This window comes from Amphibalanus amphitrite, unplaced genomic scaffold (genome assembly GCF_019059575.1).
Source record: "Amphibalanus amphitrite isolate SeventyFive unplaced genomic scaffold, NRLGWU_Aamphi_draft 000353F_arrow, whole genome shotgun sequence".
Taxonomy (NCBI): Eukaryota; Metazoa; Arthropoda; class Thecostraca; order Balanomorpha; family Balanidae; genus Amphibalanus; species Amphibalanus amphitrite.
Genome location: NW_024881847.1, coordinates 519,890 through 535,530, shown reverse-complemented (window position 1 = coordinate 535,530; position 15,641 = coordinate 519,890). Strand labels below are relative to the sequence as shown.

The 15,641-nt window shown below is 51.5% G+C and overlaps 2 protein-coding genes across 2 annotated transcripts in view; one reads left to right on the top strand and one right to left on the bottom strand.

Moving 5' to 3' along the window:
* Nucleotides 1–11: 11 nt before the first annotated feature.
* Nucleotides 12–13,443, top strand: LOC122389309 (putative methyltransferase DDB_G0268948). The gene is made up of 7 exons (XM_043381191.1): nucleotides 12–1,957; nucleotides 2,253–2,367; nucleotides 2,738–2,898; nucleotides 3,332–3,545; nucleotides 11,565–11,671; nucleotides 12,523–12,663; nucleotides 12,963–13,443. Exons 2-7 carry the CDS (start codon nucleotides 2,257–2,259, stop codon nucleotides 13,063–13,065), a joined length of 837 nt encoding a protein of 278 aa, XP_043237126.1. The 5' UTR covers nucleotides 12–1,957; nucleotides 2,253–2,256; the 3' UTR covers nucleotides 13,066–13,443.
* LOC122389308 overlaps nucleotides 13,371–15,641 on the bottom strand; it is a 94,207-nt gene continuing 91,936 nt past the window's right edge. Inside the window, exon 7 of the mRNA XM_043381189.1 lies at nucleotides 13,371–14,237. Within this exon, the coding sequence (XP_043237124.1) occupies nucleotides 13,824–14,237 (414 nt within the window). The 3' untranslated portion in view covers nucleotides 13,371–13,823. The remainder of the gene's footprint in view (nucleotides 14,238–15,641) is intronic.

The following is a 15,641-nucleotide window of genomic DNA, read 5'->3' as shown; positions in this document are numbered from 1 at the left end:
GGCTCCCGTCCTTCACGGCCCCCGCTTTTTGCAAAATCCGGAGCTGGCAGCTAGCCCGGCGACTGTGCGCGCCCTGTACCCGGAGCTGTCAGCTCTCGACTGCGTGGGATGGTCTGAAGAGGATGGTGACCCACTTCGCTGATGCTCTGAGAGCAGAGAGACGCGCCAGCCAGGTGCAATTATCGTGCCGTCCAACACCCTCGGCGCCAGTGTAATGCAATCACGCCCCCTGCCGACGGTCTCCCAGAACCGGTGTGAGTTGTGCGCCCACCACCCGCCTAACGTGCCCAAACGACAGACTTGCTTCCGACGTAAAATAATCAGGTGGGCTGGGTACGCTTAACTTTGGAGTAAAATTGGTCATCTGGACGTTGCGCTAGACGTTATTGCTGTTCAGCCCTTGTGTGGGTGGAAATCGCCAGTCGAAATAATCGTGAAATGAATTTTTAATGCTGGTTTTAGTTGTAACATGCTAAAAGAAAGAAGAAAAACGTTGTTGCAATCACAGATAGTGGCCCTAGATGTCTAGCGTTTCTGGCTTCGATCTTGTAGCATATCCTGAGTTTGGATTAGGGTCTTTAAGTAATAAAGTGTTTTCTTTGCATTTTCTACTGCTTCCCTGTAATTAATTTCGCATCAATTCTTTTCATAATGCCTGCGCAGTTGGCATCTCCGTAGTTTTGTCCGAGTGAATGCTGATGAATACCGCTTGTCAAAGTTCAAACTAGCTTAGCGCAGTGAGACATGAATATCTGATCTGCATTTTAGATAGAACTATATTTGCGCCGTATAACTACCAGGTCTTAGCTGAAGTTTTACCTGCGCAACCGGTGTCTGGTTTCTGCACCGTCAGTAGGCGTATTCTCATTGGCCTCAATTCGGCCTCAAGTGGACCCGCGGCCTTAAGCCTATCGGTGCGTCTCGTACCAACGCAACGTACGACGCATACACAGGAAGCAATGAACGATTTCCAGCATCTTATATTTCGCCGTTAAAATTTTCAGTGAGTTTGACGGTACCGATGACCCGTGACATTTCCATTGCATGATTTATCGCTCACTTAACCGTTAGCCACGTGTAAACGCGACTTTGCCTGTTCAGTTATTCATTTTTCTCGGTCTGGTGGTGACTCGGAGCGAGCTCGGCTCGGCGTGTGTGGTAAGCGGCCGTTGCTAGCTGAAGTATGACCCGTCCGCCCCCGCCGCGGACCGGATGGCCAGACCTGGAGCGGACAGCAGCTGCCCTGCGGGACTGTGGGCGGCCGGAGTCCCGCGCGGCTCCCGGCGCCGGGCTGTGTCGCGTTGCCAGGCTGTGGGCGGGCGCCGGCTCCGCTGAGCAGTCTGTCTGCCGTCTGCCCACTCAGACTGTCGGGCGTGGCTGTAACACGCTTATGGGAGCCGCGATGGCGTCCGACAGGTGTTGCGCCCACGCGCATGTCTCGTTTGCTGGCCAAATTGAACGTCTCTCGTCGTCTGGCGCAGTGCGGGTATTGGAGCGTGAATTCAAACGGACGGGTGGGCCGTGGAGTCAGACTGGCGAGGCGTCGAGTCAGACTGGCTGAACATGAAGTGTGACTCATGACTTACGGGTGGCTAGTGGATTGACTACACGCATGTAAATGCCTCGAGACGGGGGACGCCAGGACGTCGATCTAGACTTGCGACATTCTACGAAAGAAACGTGTCTGTCCACCCCTCACGGCTCACAGACACTTTGTGACAGCACTTGTTCAACCATTAGCGTTACCATGCGCTGAGGTCATGTTTATTTTGGTGGCTGTTTTATGTCTCGCCGCGCCACGTGGCGACTGTCGTATATGAACCGTCAGGACGGCGCCGGTCGGCGGCCGGCCTGTAGAGGAGGGTGTCTGGGCGTCTGTTCGTCGCCGTCTCCCGGCCCGGCCTGTGCGAGCCCAGTCCGCTCCAGTGTTGAGAACATCAGAGTCGCTAACCGAAAGGTGAGAACCGATGGGGTAAAATGGAGCGGGATTCTGTCACTTGTTGGCGAATGTGTGTGAATTTGTTGCGATCATGCCGTTGATTGGAGCGGTGGTGCTCATGTCGAGCGATTAGCGGGAAAATGATCGGCTGAATGGTGTTGCTCATCGTGTTTTCGCATCATACCTTTTTGTTGCATCCTGTTTGTGTTAGGTCTCTGACACCTTCTCTTTTCCTTCCGTTTCTTCTCTCCCCTCTCGTTCTCCCTCTCTCCCTCCTTTTCTCCCTGTCGCCCTTCCATCTTTCTACCAGCAGCACAATGGCGGCGCGGTTTTTCGAGGGTACGAACCACGCGGAGCTCTATGTGCGCTACCGGCCCGCCACGCCTTCCACGCTGGTCCAGCTGGTGTGCGACTACATCAAAGAGAAGGTGTGTGTGGCGAGTGATAGATATCCAGTGTTCTAGGTGGGTCACTCACTCGACCGGCTGTGTTCGTCCGTCCCTCCATAATCCTCGGTCTTGATAGTGGTTGATTGTTTTGGACGGGGCTCAAAGTAAATGATAGATTCAGTTTTTAGCTGAATGTGTTACTTGGTAGCTTTATGACTTATGCCTGATCATCTGATGGTTTTGCGAGTGTCAAATGCTGATGCATCGTTGAATGAGGCGGACGATTAGAGCGGTTGGAGGCGCACGGGCTCCGCGCGACATCCTGCTTTGTTTTAGAGACGTCCTACCACTGTATCCGTGGGCCAGGACCACTCCACCAGACGCACAGTTGACCCTCCGGCCCCCTCAGGTGCCCGGCCCGCTGCGGCAGGCCGTGGACGTCGGCTGCGGCTCCGGCCAGGGCACGCAGCTGCTGGCGCCGCACTTTGAGCACGTGCTGGGCACGGACGTCAGCCCGGCACAGGTGGCCAAGGCAGAAGCCGCCCCCGGGGCCGACAACATCGCGTACAGGTATGGTGTGCCGGATCCGGTCGTGTAGCAACTGAGCTCTCCTTCAGCTGTGCTGTCGGTCGTAAGCTGAGAGTGATTTGTGGGTGGATCCGGGTCCTGAATAGTGTTACCTAATACCTACACAGTATACACTTCGTTCGGCAGTCGAGAGATACGAGTAAACGAATGAGTCGCAGCATGGGCAATTATCATGTGGGCAACTTTGCTTTGGGTCAGCGATTGAATGCGATTTTTCAACTATCTCAGAATTTTTCGCACATGTATAATGATTGCTCGCCGTCAAACTCACCCCTACCTCCTGATACCATCAACGCTCAGCCTCCAGACTAGCAACGTCAACGCGGACATTGCCCAACCTCCGACACCGATAACCCAACCCCACCGTGACCGTTTCACCCCAGCGTTCACCGCTCAACCCCCACCCCTCCGGCAGTGTATCCCCGGCAGAGGCTATCGCCCTGTCGTCGGACAGCTGTGACCTGGTGATGGCCGTCCAGGCGTGCCATTGGTTCGACATGAGCACCTTCCTGCCGGAGTCGGGCCGCGTGCTCAGACCGGGCGGCGCCCTGGCTCTGGTCGGCTATAGACTGCCGGCGCCGGTCTGGCAGGGCCGGGAGAGACAGGATGTCAGGGAGCTCCTGGCTGAGGTGGGTCCGAGGTTATGCCGGCTGTCGTTGTCGTTACAGTCACACGCTTTATTCAAGTACAGGTCTGCCGTCGTAAATAAACAGTAGATTTGATGAACGTCATGCGACGAGGAATTCATACATTTGTTGCCTCTGCTGGGTGATTTTTGTTTTGAAATGTTTATTAGGGTGTTTCATTACACTATGGTAAAATAATGTTGGTTCAAAACTCAGCCATATCGACTTTGCCCCAACTCTACCCGTAAAACTGAATCGATTGATACGCTTGAAACCCAAATTTAAGTATATTTAGGGGTCGCACACTTTTGTCACCAAAACTCGTTACACAGAGAAGGGGGCACATCCTTCCTTGGTGCGCTTGGGCAGCGCCTTCCGGTTGAGTTCCACGACTCGCAGGCCATCGTTGTTAGGGCCCTGCCGCCCTCAATAGACCGTTGCAGAGCCCTCAGATGCCAGCATAGCCCCCGCAGCCTGGTTGTGTTGGGGCCCTCAGAGGCCGTCGCTGGGCCGCCTGAAGCCAAATGGGCCTTCAGACTTGAGTTGGGTCTAGGGCCGTCACGACTCACGAGGGCCCTCAGAGACCGTCGTAGAGACCCTCAGGGGCCAGTGGGGCCCCTGGAGTCCTGTGGGACCCTCAGCGGTCGTCATGAGGGCCCTTAGTGGTCGTTATAGGGCCCCAGGGGACAGAGTTCGTCGTGAGAGCCCACATAGATCATCGTAAGGGCCCTCAGAGGCCGTCATAGGGGCCCTCAGAGGCCAGCGTGGCCCCTGGAGTCTCTGTGGGACCCTCAGCGGTCGTCACGAGGGCCCTTAGTGGCCGTTGTAGGGCCCCAGGGGACAAAGCCCTCAGGTGGGAGCCCTCAGAGATCGTCATAAAAGGGCCCTCTGAGGCCGTCGTGGGGGCCCTCAGATGCCGTGTGGAGCACCAAACGCGGCTCGGGACAGTGGCGTATCCAAGGGGGGACCCTGGGGATCCTAGGATCCCCCCTGGAGCAAAAAAAAATTTTTTTTTTACTCGAAAAAAAAATTGAAAACACTTTGAGGGCCCTTTTCACCACTTACATTTTTTTACATAATGAAAAGTATCAATTACATTTTTAGGGACCCTTTTAGGACTATCAGAGGACCCCTTTAGGCCAACGAGGGACCTTGTAGAGTAAATTAAGGGCCCTTTACAACGATCAGGACCTTCTCAGGCACATAGAGGGCCCTCTCAGACACACAGAGGGCCCTCTCAGGCTTTCAGAGGGCCCTCTCAGGCACTCAGATGGCCCTCTCAGGCACTCAGAGGGCCCTCTCAAGCACTCAGAGGGCCCTCTCAGGCCCGAGGGCCCTCTCAGACATCTCGAAGAGGTCGAAAAGAGCCCTCTGAGCTCACAGAGGGCCCTCTGAGATAAAAAAGGGCCCTCGGAGGCAACAGAGGGCCCTACAATGCAAGGCCCCCTCAGACACTCAGAGGGCCCTCTCAAGCACTCAGAGCCCAGAGGGCCCTCTCAGGCACTCAGAGGGCCCTCTCAAGCACTCAGAGGGCCCTCTCAGACATCTCGAATAGGTCGAAAAGAGCCCTCTGAGGTCAAAGAGGGTCCTCTGAGATAAAAAGGGCCCTCGGAGGCAACAGAGGGTCCTCCAATGCAACAATAGAGCCCCCTGTGGTCACCAAAGGGCCCTCTGAGGCGAATAGGGGGTCCTTTTAGGCAAACAGAGGGCCCTTTGAGGCAAACAGAGGGCCCTCTGAAGGGGCGAATAAAGGGACCCTCTGAGACGAACGGGGGACAGAGCCCAGAGGGCCCTCTCAGGCACTCAGAGGGCCCTCTCAGGCACTCAGAGGGCCCTCGCAGACCCCGAGGGCCCTCTCAGACATCTCGAATAGGTCGAAAAGAGCCCTCTGAGGTCAAAGAGGGCCCTCTGAGATAAAAAAGGCCCTCGGAGGCCACAGAGGGCCCTCCGATGCAACAATAGGGCCCCCTGAGGTCACCAGAGGGCCCTCTGAGGCGAACAGAGGGTCCCCTGAGGCGAATAGGGGGTTCTTTCAGGAAAACAGAGGGCCCTTTGAGGCAAACAGAGGTCAGTGGGCCCCCTCAGACACCTCAAAGATGTCAAAAAAGCCCTCTGAGGTCAAAAAGGGCACTCTGAGATAAAAACGGCCCCCTCAGGCACCTCGAACATGTCAAAAAAGCTCTCTGAGGTCAAAGAGGGCCCTCTGAGATCAAAAAGGGCCCTCGGTGGCCACAGAGGGCTCTTTCATGCAACAATAGAGCCCCTGAGGTCACCAGAGGGCCCTCTGAGGCGAACAGAGGGCCCTCTCAGCCACCTCAAAGAGGGCCCTCTGAGATCGAAGAGGGTTCTCGGAGGCCACAGAGGGACCTCTGATGCAAAAATAGGGTCTGCTGAGGTCACCAGAGGGCCCTCGGAGTCGAACAGAGGGCCCTCTAAAGCGAATAGAGGGCCCTTTTAGGCAAACAGAGGCCAGAGGGCCCCCTCAGACAGCTCGAAAGGGTCAAAAAAAGCCCTCTGAGATCAAAGAGGGCCCTCTGAGATCAAAAAGGGCCCTCGGAAGCAACAGAGAGCCCTCTAATGCAAAAACAGGACCCTTTGAGGCCACTGGAGGGCCTGCTGAGGTGATTTCAGGCCACCACATGAGCCCTACGAGGTCATCAGGCCATCTCAGATCAAAGAGGGCCCTCTCAGCCATCTCAAAGAGGGCTCTCCGAGGACTCAAAGAGGTGTAATGATGCAAATATAGGGCCCTCTGAGGGCATTGGAGGGCCCTCAGAAGTGAAATGAAGGCTATTTCAGACCACCTTGGTCCTTGAGCCGTATGACAGGCCCTCTGAGGACAAAGAGTGCCCTCGGAGGCCACTGAATGGCCCTCTTAGGCTGACTCAGGGCCTTTAAGGAGAATAGAAGGCCCCTTGGGACTATTGGAGGGCCCTTTCAGGCTAACGGAGACCTTATGACGCCAGCAAAGGTCCATCTGAGGTCGATTGAGGCCTGAGGGTCCTTTAAGACCACCAGAAGGGCCCTCTGAGGGCAGGCTATGAAATAAGCATGCTTATTTTGTAAAGGGACCCTCCCACCTTCAAAAAAGTTAATGAATTGGCATGAAAGTGATGTCGCTCGGTTCAGGAAGAGCGAAAACGAATATCTACCAAATTTCATCGAAAAATATTCACCGGTTTTCAAGATATTAGACTTTTACTATTGTTTACTTTCTGGGATCTCCGCTGTTCCTAGCGACTTTATTTGAAAGTGCGGCATTTGTTGCGCGCAAAGCAGCATATACCACCGCGTGCTACCAAACGTTTTAGTAAAAGATTCAAAAATCGTTAGACCTCCGCTGACGTCACAAATTCTAAGGGGGCATACCAATGCATTAGCCCCTTAGAATCCGAAAACTGCAAGTTTGAAATTCCATATCTCCGAATTAAAGCATTTTTCGATGTTGTGAGTACCTACCCAAACCGGTATTTTCAGGCCATGGCCACCAATTTGGCTATCTCAACTCAAAACTAATGTTAAGGTGGGAGGGTCCCTTTAAAGCTCAATGTTACAGCACAAAGCGATCTGCTAAGCCTTTAATGGGCTATCAGGAGCCCATTAACCCGCGCCCTGCTGGGGGTCCTGGATTTCCACGCCCTGCTGGGGGGGGGGGGGGTGTTTGAACACCCCCCCCCCCCTTGTAACTCGGCTCCTGGGCCACGTAGCGATACGCGGAAGGCGGCGTTCGAAAGAGCGTAAAAAATAATGACGAAATCACTTCGGTCAATTTTTTGGTCAAGTCAAAGGTCAGGTCACCAGAGGTCATTGAAGGCAAAATTTCGCCGATTTCCAGGTCAAATGTCGAAAATTTCCAAGAAGCCAACGCATAACTCGGGAACCAATAGAGCTACAGCGCCGCGGAAAAGCGCATTCGATAGCCCTATTAACGCCCTTTCTGAATAATTTTCTCAGATTTGACCTAACGTCAATGGTTTTGCCTGCAGGGGGCAAAAACTGCAAAAATAGCCGATTTTTTTCGAAAACAGTTTTTCTGCAATAACTTTTGACCCAAGCATTGTACGAGCTTACTTTTACCGGCATCGTGTTCCTCTCGTCAAGACGCATCGAATGAACTATAACTTGACCTTGAAAGGTCAACTTGAAAATTTGACCTCAGGTCAAGGTCATGACCTGACCGGAAAGGGTCATGTTGCATATCAGTCGATCCGTATCGTCGAGCTGAACACATCTAAGGCGTTTTCATCGCTCTAGCATGCCTCTATCAAAAGTTATTTGCGAAAAACTGTTAGATACCATTCGTGACCTAAGATGACCTCAGGGCATAAACAAGGGTCACGGACACCATTTTCAAGTTCAGTGTGTCTAAACCACTTGTAATTCGGTGTTTGGGAGTGTTTATAACGTCTTTCATCCAAAAGAGGCGCATTTCAATTTTCTCCCATTGACTTATAATGGGGAGGTCGCAAAATTGACCTGACCTTAGGTCATCGATATCAAAATTCTGAGATATACATTTTGTACATGCTATTGCTCTTAGCAATCGCTAAGAGTTTCAAAGCGATTGGTCACTCGGTGTAGCTATGAGAGACATTGAAAGTTTTTATGAGGTGAGGTCACTTCAAGTGACCTGGTGACCTGACCTTGAATGACCTTGGTCTGAAATTTTCACAACATGTGTAGAATTGATGTATGATAAGGTGTACCAAAAACGGCGGCGCTCCGCGCCGCCGTTTTTGAGATATTCGCGAAAAACCACAGGGGGGTTGTTCAAACACCCCCCCAGCAGGGCGCGGGTTAAAGGCATAGCAAGGCTATTTTGAATACCACATGTTTTACTGCCTTGTACTGTCAAACCGAACTAGGTCAATAATTTTTCCTCTTAACCCGCGCCCCGTTGGGCTCTGCCGAGCAACGCGCCCTGTTGGGGGGTGGGGGCATTTTGGCCCCCACCCTAAGATCTCGAGAACCACGCAACCTAGCGACAAGCGGCAAACGGTGTTGGATAGCCCTATCAGGGAACTACCTTGTGACCCAATTTTATTGACCTAGGTCAAACTGATGACGTCACAGGTCAGGTCAAAGGTCCAATTTTCATCGTTTACAGGCATTTCAAGAAATGCGTTGTAAAATCGAGTAAAATGCATTTCACTGAAAATCATCGATGGGGAAATGTTCTTCAAACACATATTTTACTATTTGAGGTCACTGATACCAGGTCAGGTCACAGAGGTCAGGTCACTGGGGGGTCACAATATGAAAGTGTCGTGTGATACATGTTTTATGGTCTATTTTACATGACAAATGCGATTATGTGGGTCAGGCAGCCTTTGGGGCCAGCTTAGGTCACGTTTTGGTCAAGGTCAGGTCAAGGTCAGGTCAAGGTCAGGTCAAGGTCAGGTCAAATTAGGTCAAATTTCAAAGTAAATATTTTTACATATAATGGGTATCGAATCGATGCAGCTCGTCACGGGGAGTTCAATGGTGGTCTTTGTTTTGCCGTACGCGGTCTAGAATCGCTAAAAATTGAGTTCAAAAATTTGACGTCATAATTTTTTAACAGTGTTTTCTCTATAACTTGGCCAAAAAACGAGATATCGATCTGAAATTTGGTATGTACATAGTAGAGCGCAGGGACTATCACATATCTTCCGTCTAAAAAAAATCAAATTTTTGATTTTTTTTGGGGGGGTCAAAAACCCAAAATTTAGAAAATCCGAGCAAGCTGTTTTGTAGCGCCGCTTTTTGTCTACTAGACCATATAAAGAACTTTGAAATTGCTTGATAACTGTAGATTTGGTAAACGTTTCAAGATTGCATGTTTTTTGCTCATTTTTGCTCGAACATGACCTCAGTTTGACCTCAATAACTCCTGACCTAAGGTGACCTAAGACTTGAAATTTGGTGTGAAGGTGTCAAATTGATGCCCGGGAAGGTACTGAAATTTTTTCAGGAAAAAACCACAGGGGGGGGGGCAAAATGGCCCCCCCCCCAACGGGGCGAGGGTTAAAAAAAGCAGCCGGAGTCGCCGCCTTTTTTTAATGCTCCGGCTCTGGCTCCGGCTCCGGGCTATATTCTTTCACGGCTCCGGCTCCGGGCAAAATATGCCGGCTCCGGCGGCTCTGCAGCTCCAGCTCCGCACCCCTGCTTCTAACTCGGCTCCTGAGCCACGACACGCCAAAGGCAGCGTTTGAAGGGACGCAAACAATAATGACGAAATTACTCTGGTCACTTTTTAGATCAGGTCAAAGGTCAGTTCACATAGGTCATCCAAGGTCAAATTTCGCCAATTTTCAGATCCAATTTCGACAATTTTCAACAAACCATCGCATGACTCGGAAATGAGGAGCTACAGTGCCGGGGAAAAGCGTAGTTAATAGCTCTTTCAACACCCGTTTCGCCGTTTCCATCCTCATGACATTCAAATCCTTCTCCTCCATGCCGCAACCCCTGATCCGGGCTGGACCTGGACGGGCAACTTTATTCCATGCGGGCGGCTCCCATTGGAGCGCACTGCAGCTCCTAATCAAGCACGCTCGTAACCGGGTGCAGTGAGCACTTGGGAGGCTAGTCGGCCTGTCCTATTGGACAGGCTCAGCCCCGGTGGGCGGTGACTCACCAAGGTGCCCGCCCAGACCAATGTCTCCCTCAATTCCTTTCCTATCATCCTTCCGGCCCTGAGCTCTGTTCGCACCCCGTTTATTTATCAGCACGCTGTGAGCATGCTGCTACTTCTTGGCTCCTCATTGGTCGAATTCAAGTGGTCTATTCGTTAGACCAATGAGAGGCCAAGAAGCGCCAGCAATAACTTCCTTATATGGGGAAAATCGACAGCACGCTGATGGACACGTCAGACCGAAAGGGCCTGGGCCCAACCCAACAAAACAATCAAAGCTCTTTTAATGCTCTTTCTGTAAACTGTGCTCAGATTTGACCTAGGCCTGTTAATTCTACACATTTTAAGTCGGAACATTTTTATGTTTCTACAGCTCTGTAGGCCTGTGGCTTTTCCTGCGAAACTTCTTTTTTGTCGAAAATGGCAGAACATGACGTCATTCTGACGTCATTTGCGGTCAACCTATCATAGCCTCTGGAAAAAAATTGGTCACAATGTGTAAAATGGATGCCCAGAGAGCTCCTGAAAGTTTGGTGGCGATATTTGCAGTCATTTAGGAGATAGCTACGGAAGAGGACAGGGGCCGTTTTGCCTCCCCCCTCCCTACGGGGCGCGGGTTAACGCCCTTTCAACTCAGGCTACAAGGGCCCTTTTGCCACTTAAGGGCCCTTTCAACCCAGTCAGGCAAGGGCCCTTTTGACTGCGGATCCCCCCTGAGAGAAATCCTAGATACGCCACTGGCTCGGGACACTTCTAGCCGGTGTGGAGGCCCCGACTAGCATGGGGCGCTCCTGACCATAAATAGACACCCCGGATGATTCCACATCAGTGTTCGTTTCCCGATCACTTGTTTTCAGGAGAAAATGTATTGGATGGTGCGACGGGCCCCTTGTATGGATTTTGGGGGTGCAAAAAAGATATGTTTGCACCCCCATGTTTTTCGATGGGGGTGCAGCTGCACCCCCTGCACCCCCTATTCCGCCGCCACTGCCTGGCTTTCTCAACCAAATCAGTTCGCAGGAAGACTACTCATGTTACGGCCAGAAACAAAATCAGAGATGAAAAGTCGCAGAAATGTGCGACCTCTAAACATCATCAGAATGAAGTGAAATTTTACACAGAAACTTGTGAGCAGATGACATTTGAGGGGAACATCGATATGATTCGCAATATGGCACTTTGAAAATGTGAAACACCCTTTTATCGCAGGTAATGTTAAGCTTTCCTTAAGTTCATGATATGTGTGTAGCTTGTCTAGATTTTATGCTTTCATGGACTATTACGTAGATTATGAGTACATACAACTGGTGTCTGACTTGCTCCTGCGCTAGCGGGGATGCAAAAAAAGACTTGGTCCTGGCCTCGTTCGGTCCGCTGACCTCCCCGTTCCCATCTCCACTCTCCAGTCGTACGTGTCGGGTCTGGCCGGCTGGATCCAGCAGGGCAGCGTGGACACATACATCAACGGCTACTCGGACAGCAGGTTCACGTCGCCACTGGAAGACCACAGGAGGTGAGGGGCCTGTCCTGGGAGGGAAGGCTGTCCATTGCCGCCGATTGACCACAGGGTGGCCTGTCCGGGGGAGGGGGGGGGGGGCTGTCACGTTGCCGCTGATTGACAATGGGTGGCCTGCTCGGGGGATTGTCCCACCACTGGGAGTAAGCCACTCGCTGCAATCGTCTACTATATAGTTTCCGATGCATTGTGAATTTATTTACTTGAGGCGTAGCTCACTCTATTTGAGCACATGGGGTAGGCAAAAGACTTCGGAATTCATGTAAATTTGAACTACAGTAAACTCAGTTTGCCGAATCCTGGCACCATGTTCACAGGTAGAGCAGAAAATGATAATAATTTAATAATATCGTTTGCAGTGAGATCATTATTCTGCAACAGCAGCCGTTGAGCTCAACCCGGTTTGATTGATGCTCCGTCTGATGTAGCAACGGTATTATTCCGTGGCATACGGTGCTATTCGTGATACCGATAGTCGGTGTCGTAATAAAGGATATGCCTTTACCGACAATGCAACAACCCGTAACCTTTACAGCATCCTTGTCACCTTGTGCAACTGTCTAAGCTTGTCATAACTTCTCAGGGACGAGCCTACCTCGTGTGACCTGAGTTGACCTGATTCGTCGTAGTGACTAGTCGACCTATAACTTTAACAAGTCTGTTTAGTAGTCTTACCTTGTTATGACCTCTCATTAAGGATGAGTCGAGACCCTCTGTGACTTCTTGAACTGCAATCTGAATTTTTCCTCTCAGGGTTGGGCGGACCTTTTGTGACCTAGATAACGGCCTGACTCTTCTCAGGGACGAGTCGACCTTCTGTGACCCTAAATGACCTTGTCTCTTCTCAGGGACGAGTCGACCTTTTGTGACCTGGACGGCACGGTCTCCGACATGGTTGGCTACTGCAGCACTTGGTCGGGGTTCCAGAACATGGTGGCCGACAAGGGCCAGGAGGCCGGACAAAAGTTCCTGGATGACATCCAGAACAGGTAAGTCATGCAATGTTTGTGTGATTGTCGCCTCACGAATATGGCCGAGCGTTTTGCTCGTCATGAGATGCTTGTTTTTCATTCATAATCATGATTTCAAGTTATAACGACGTCTTTGGCGCTCTATTCGTCTTATTACAACCCAGCGCGCTACCCTTTGCTTTGTTAGTCGCATTAAAGCCCATAGGTTCGTTCCAATGTCCGCCCGTCTCACCGCGCCTATGACTGTGTCGTGATATTGGACCCTGCTACGTGATGTTCTCTGACCCTTCCTTGCGACCCCCCCCCCCCTCCTTCAGGGTTCTCGCTCTGCTGGGTGACGGTGCCACTCCGGAAAGTCCAATCGTTATCCGGTTTCGATACTTCGTACTTCTGAGCCGAAAACCAGTGGATACCAAGTAACGATAGAACGGACATCGCAACGCGCAGATGGAATGGAATGAAGGCATGATTTGTACAATTTGTGTCCGTTGCCTGACAAAGTTAGGGTAGTTGACACGCCCGATATCATTATCAGGTTAAATATGAAATTGACAGATAGTAAGCATGTGCATTGCTGACTTAACCAGGTGTGTCCTTACACTTTGCGATCGAAGGGCAATGCCGTTACGAATAGCACGCCCCATTTTTTGCATCCTTTTTCTGCTTTTACGCTTTGTATGCCAGCTCGCCATGACATCTCGCCAACTGTCACGGAAGACAATGAACAAATATAACGTGTATTACAAAAAAAAAACACAATAATAAATAACAATACACGTCAAAGTGAGATTGCACAAACGGCCTTCGTGATGGGGATTTTTGTAGATAATAACCACCTTGACATAATCTCAATGATGACTGCAGTACCGATGAACGCGGGAAAATGGGACGGTTCACTCTGCAGTTTGTCCCCAATGTGATTAGCTTGAGGCCTGTCTACTGGTAACTCGGACAACCGTCAGACAACATTTTGCAACTACAAGTAGCGCTGTCCTCATCACCCTTAAATACACCCATCGAAACTAGCACAATAATGCCAAGCAATGCGAAACAATATCAAATCGCCTTCAGCAAAACTCAGTGCAGCGCAGCGGGAGACGGTCCCCGTCGAACGACCGTGCACCCCTCGCGCTCCCCCGCCGCTCCGGAGCTGCTCCGAAGGCCGCCAAGCTCCTGCTTCACATGGCGCTCCCAAAGTCATCCTCATCTGATACATTAATCAGTGGACACGCGGGGAACTGTCCCTCGCAGCTCTCACTGTACCGCTCAAAGTCAGTCATCGACGGCAGAAACTGGTAGAACGACTCGAACAGAGAGCCATCTACCGAGCGCGCCGCGAAGCTCTGTTTGACGGCGCTCTGCGCGCCCCACACTACCGGCGACATTTTGCAGATGAGCAGCTGCACGCAGGCCGTGTCGTTACCGGTACGGTCGATCAGGCTCTCGATCATGGTTTTGGGGAGGGAGGGCTGCTGGGCGCGCTGGACGATGGCGGAGAGGTGGCCGACGTTTTCGTCCATCAGCCAATCGAGCAGGGCGGCGCCGGAGCGACTCTCCACTGTGTTCGATTCTCCCAGCATCGAGTTGGTGATCTGCGGGGGTGGGGTGGTGGTCAGACGGTCAGACGGCTAGAGGTCAGACGGTCAGAGGCTGGCTGTCAATGGTCAGGGGTCAGGGTCAGCGGTCAGAGGTCAGAGGTCAGCGGTTAGAGATCAGAGGTCAGCGGTTAGAGAAAAGACATCAGAGGTCTGTGGTCATGGTCAGCGGCCAAAGATCAGAGGTGAGACGCTTTTGGCTCACACGAACTTTGTTTCAACCAGAACCGAGCGTTATATTGTATTTAATAGTCTTCCCCAATCCCCGTAGTGCGCGCCACAAAGGCCTGCTAGAAACGTTTCCGCAAAACCAATGTTAGTCCCGTGGGAAATAACCTGCTCTCATAAAAGTGCATTAGCGCGTACTAATGACTGCTGCCGGAGACTCATTTCTTTTTTTAATTATCTATGTAAATAGAATCCTCCCTTGGCGCCGCTCCGAACGTCACTTTCCATATTTCTATGCCACCGAACACAGCACCTATTGAGCGCACAGTTTCCAATATGGGTGTTTACGAATTCGGTGCACGAGGTCTACATTCCTCGGCTCGGTATTAGTTGCAGTGTCGAACTGTTGTTGCCGCTGGCAGCCGAAAAACAACCCGCGGTGTTGGCCGCCGGCGGGGCTGTTGCCGAGCCGTTTACAGTCGGGAGTGTAATTACTCCCTCTCTGTGCGGGGCAGGGCCCGGCGTCACCGTCACCGTCCAATATTGGTCGGCGGATGATGGAGCGTCGTTGGACTCCGGCGCCGGAAACAGCGCCCTCCCTTCCCGTGATTCCTCTGCCATTTCAACGCTTCGAGGCGCCGTTAAAGTGGCATGTGGCTGGGTTTGCTATTTAATGACATCAGGATGCGCTCAAAGGTAGCTGTTTTCCATACCTCCTCAACAGCCGTTTAAACCGCGCCCCGGTGGGGGGGGGGGGCTATTTTTGTCCCCCTCCAAACTTTTCCATATATCTTCAGAAGTAAAGACCACCACTCGCCGTGACGAGATGCATCGAATCGACATCCATTTTATGCAAAAATATCAACTTTGAAAGGACCTTTTTTGACCTGACATTGACCTGACCTCCACCAGGAAATGACCTAAACCGTTCCTGATAGTCTTATAACCAACACTATTTAGTTGGAAATGAAAAATTGGACTAAAACATGCATCGCACAGCCCTAGTAAAATTGGGTTCATATGCTGACCCTTGGTGACCTGACCTGTGGCCTGACCTGGTATTGTCAGTGACCTCTAATAGCAACATATGTGCTAGGCAGCTGACGCCCTATCGCTGATTTTCGATAAAATGTGTTTTACTCGATGTTGTAGCGCATTCCCTAGAAGACTCGTGAACGGCAAAACATTTCATCTTTTACCTGACCTTTGACGTCATCGGTGACCCCGAGGTCA

Bases quoted from the DNA above. Each gene is read 5' to 3' on its own strand.
- LOC122389309 (XM_043381191.1), top strand. From the start codon at position 2,257: ATGGCGGCGCGGTTTTTCGAGGGTACGAACCACGCGGAGCTCTATGTG. The intron at 2,368-2,737 runs GTGTGTGTGGCG...CGGCCCCCTCAG, and splicing joins GCGACTACATCAAAGAGAAG to GTGCCCGGCCCGCTGCGGCA. The intron at 11,672-12,522 runs GTGAGGGGCCTG...GTCTCTTCTCAG, and splicing joins CCACTGGAAGACCACAGGAG to GGACGAGTCGACCTTTTGTG.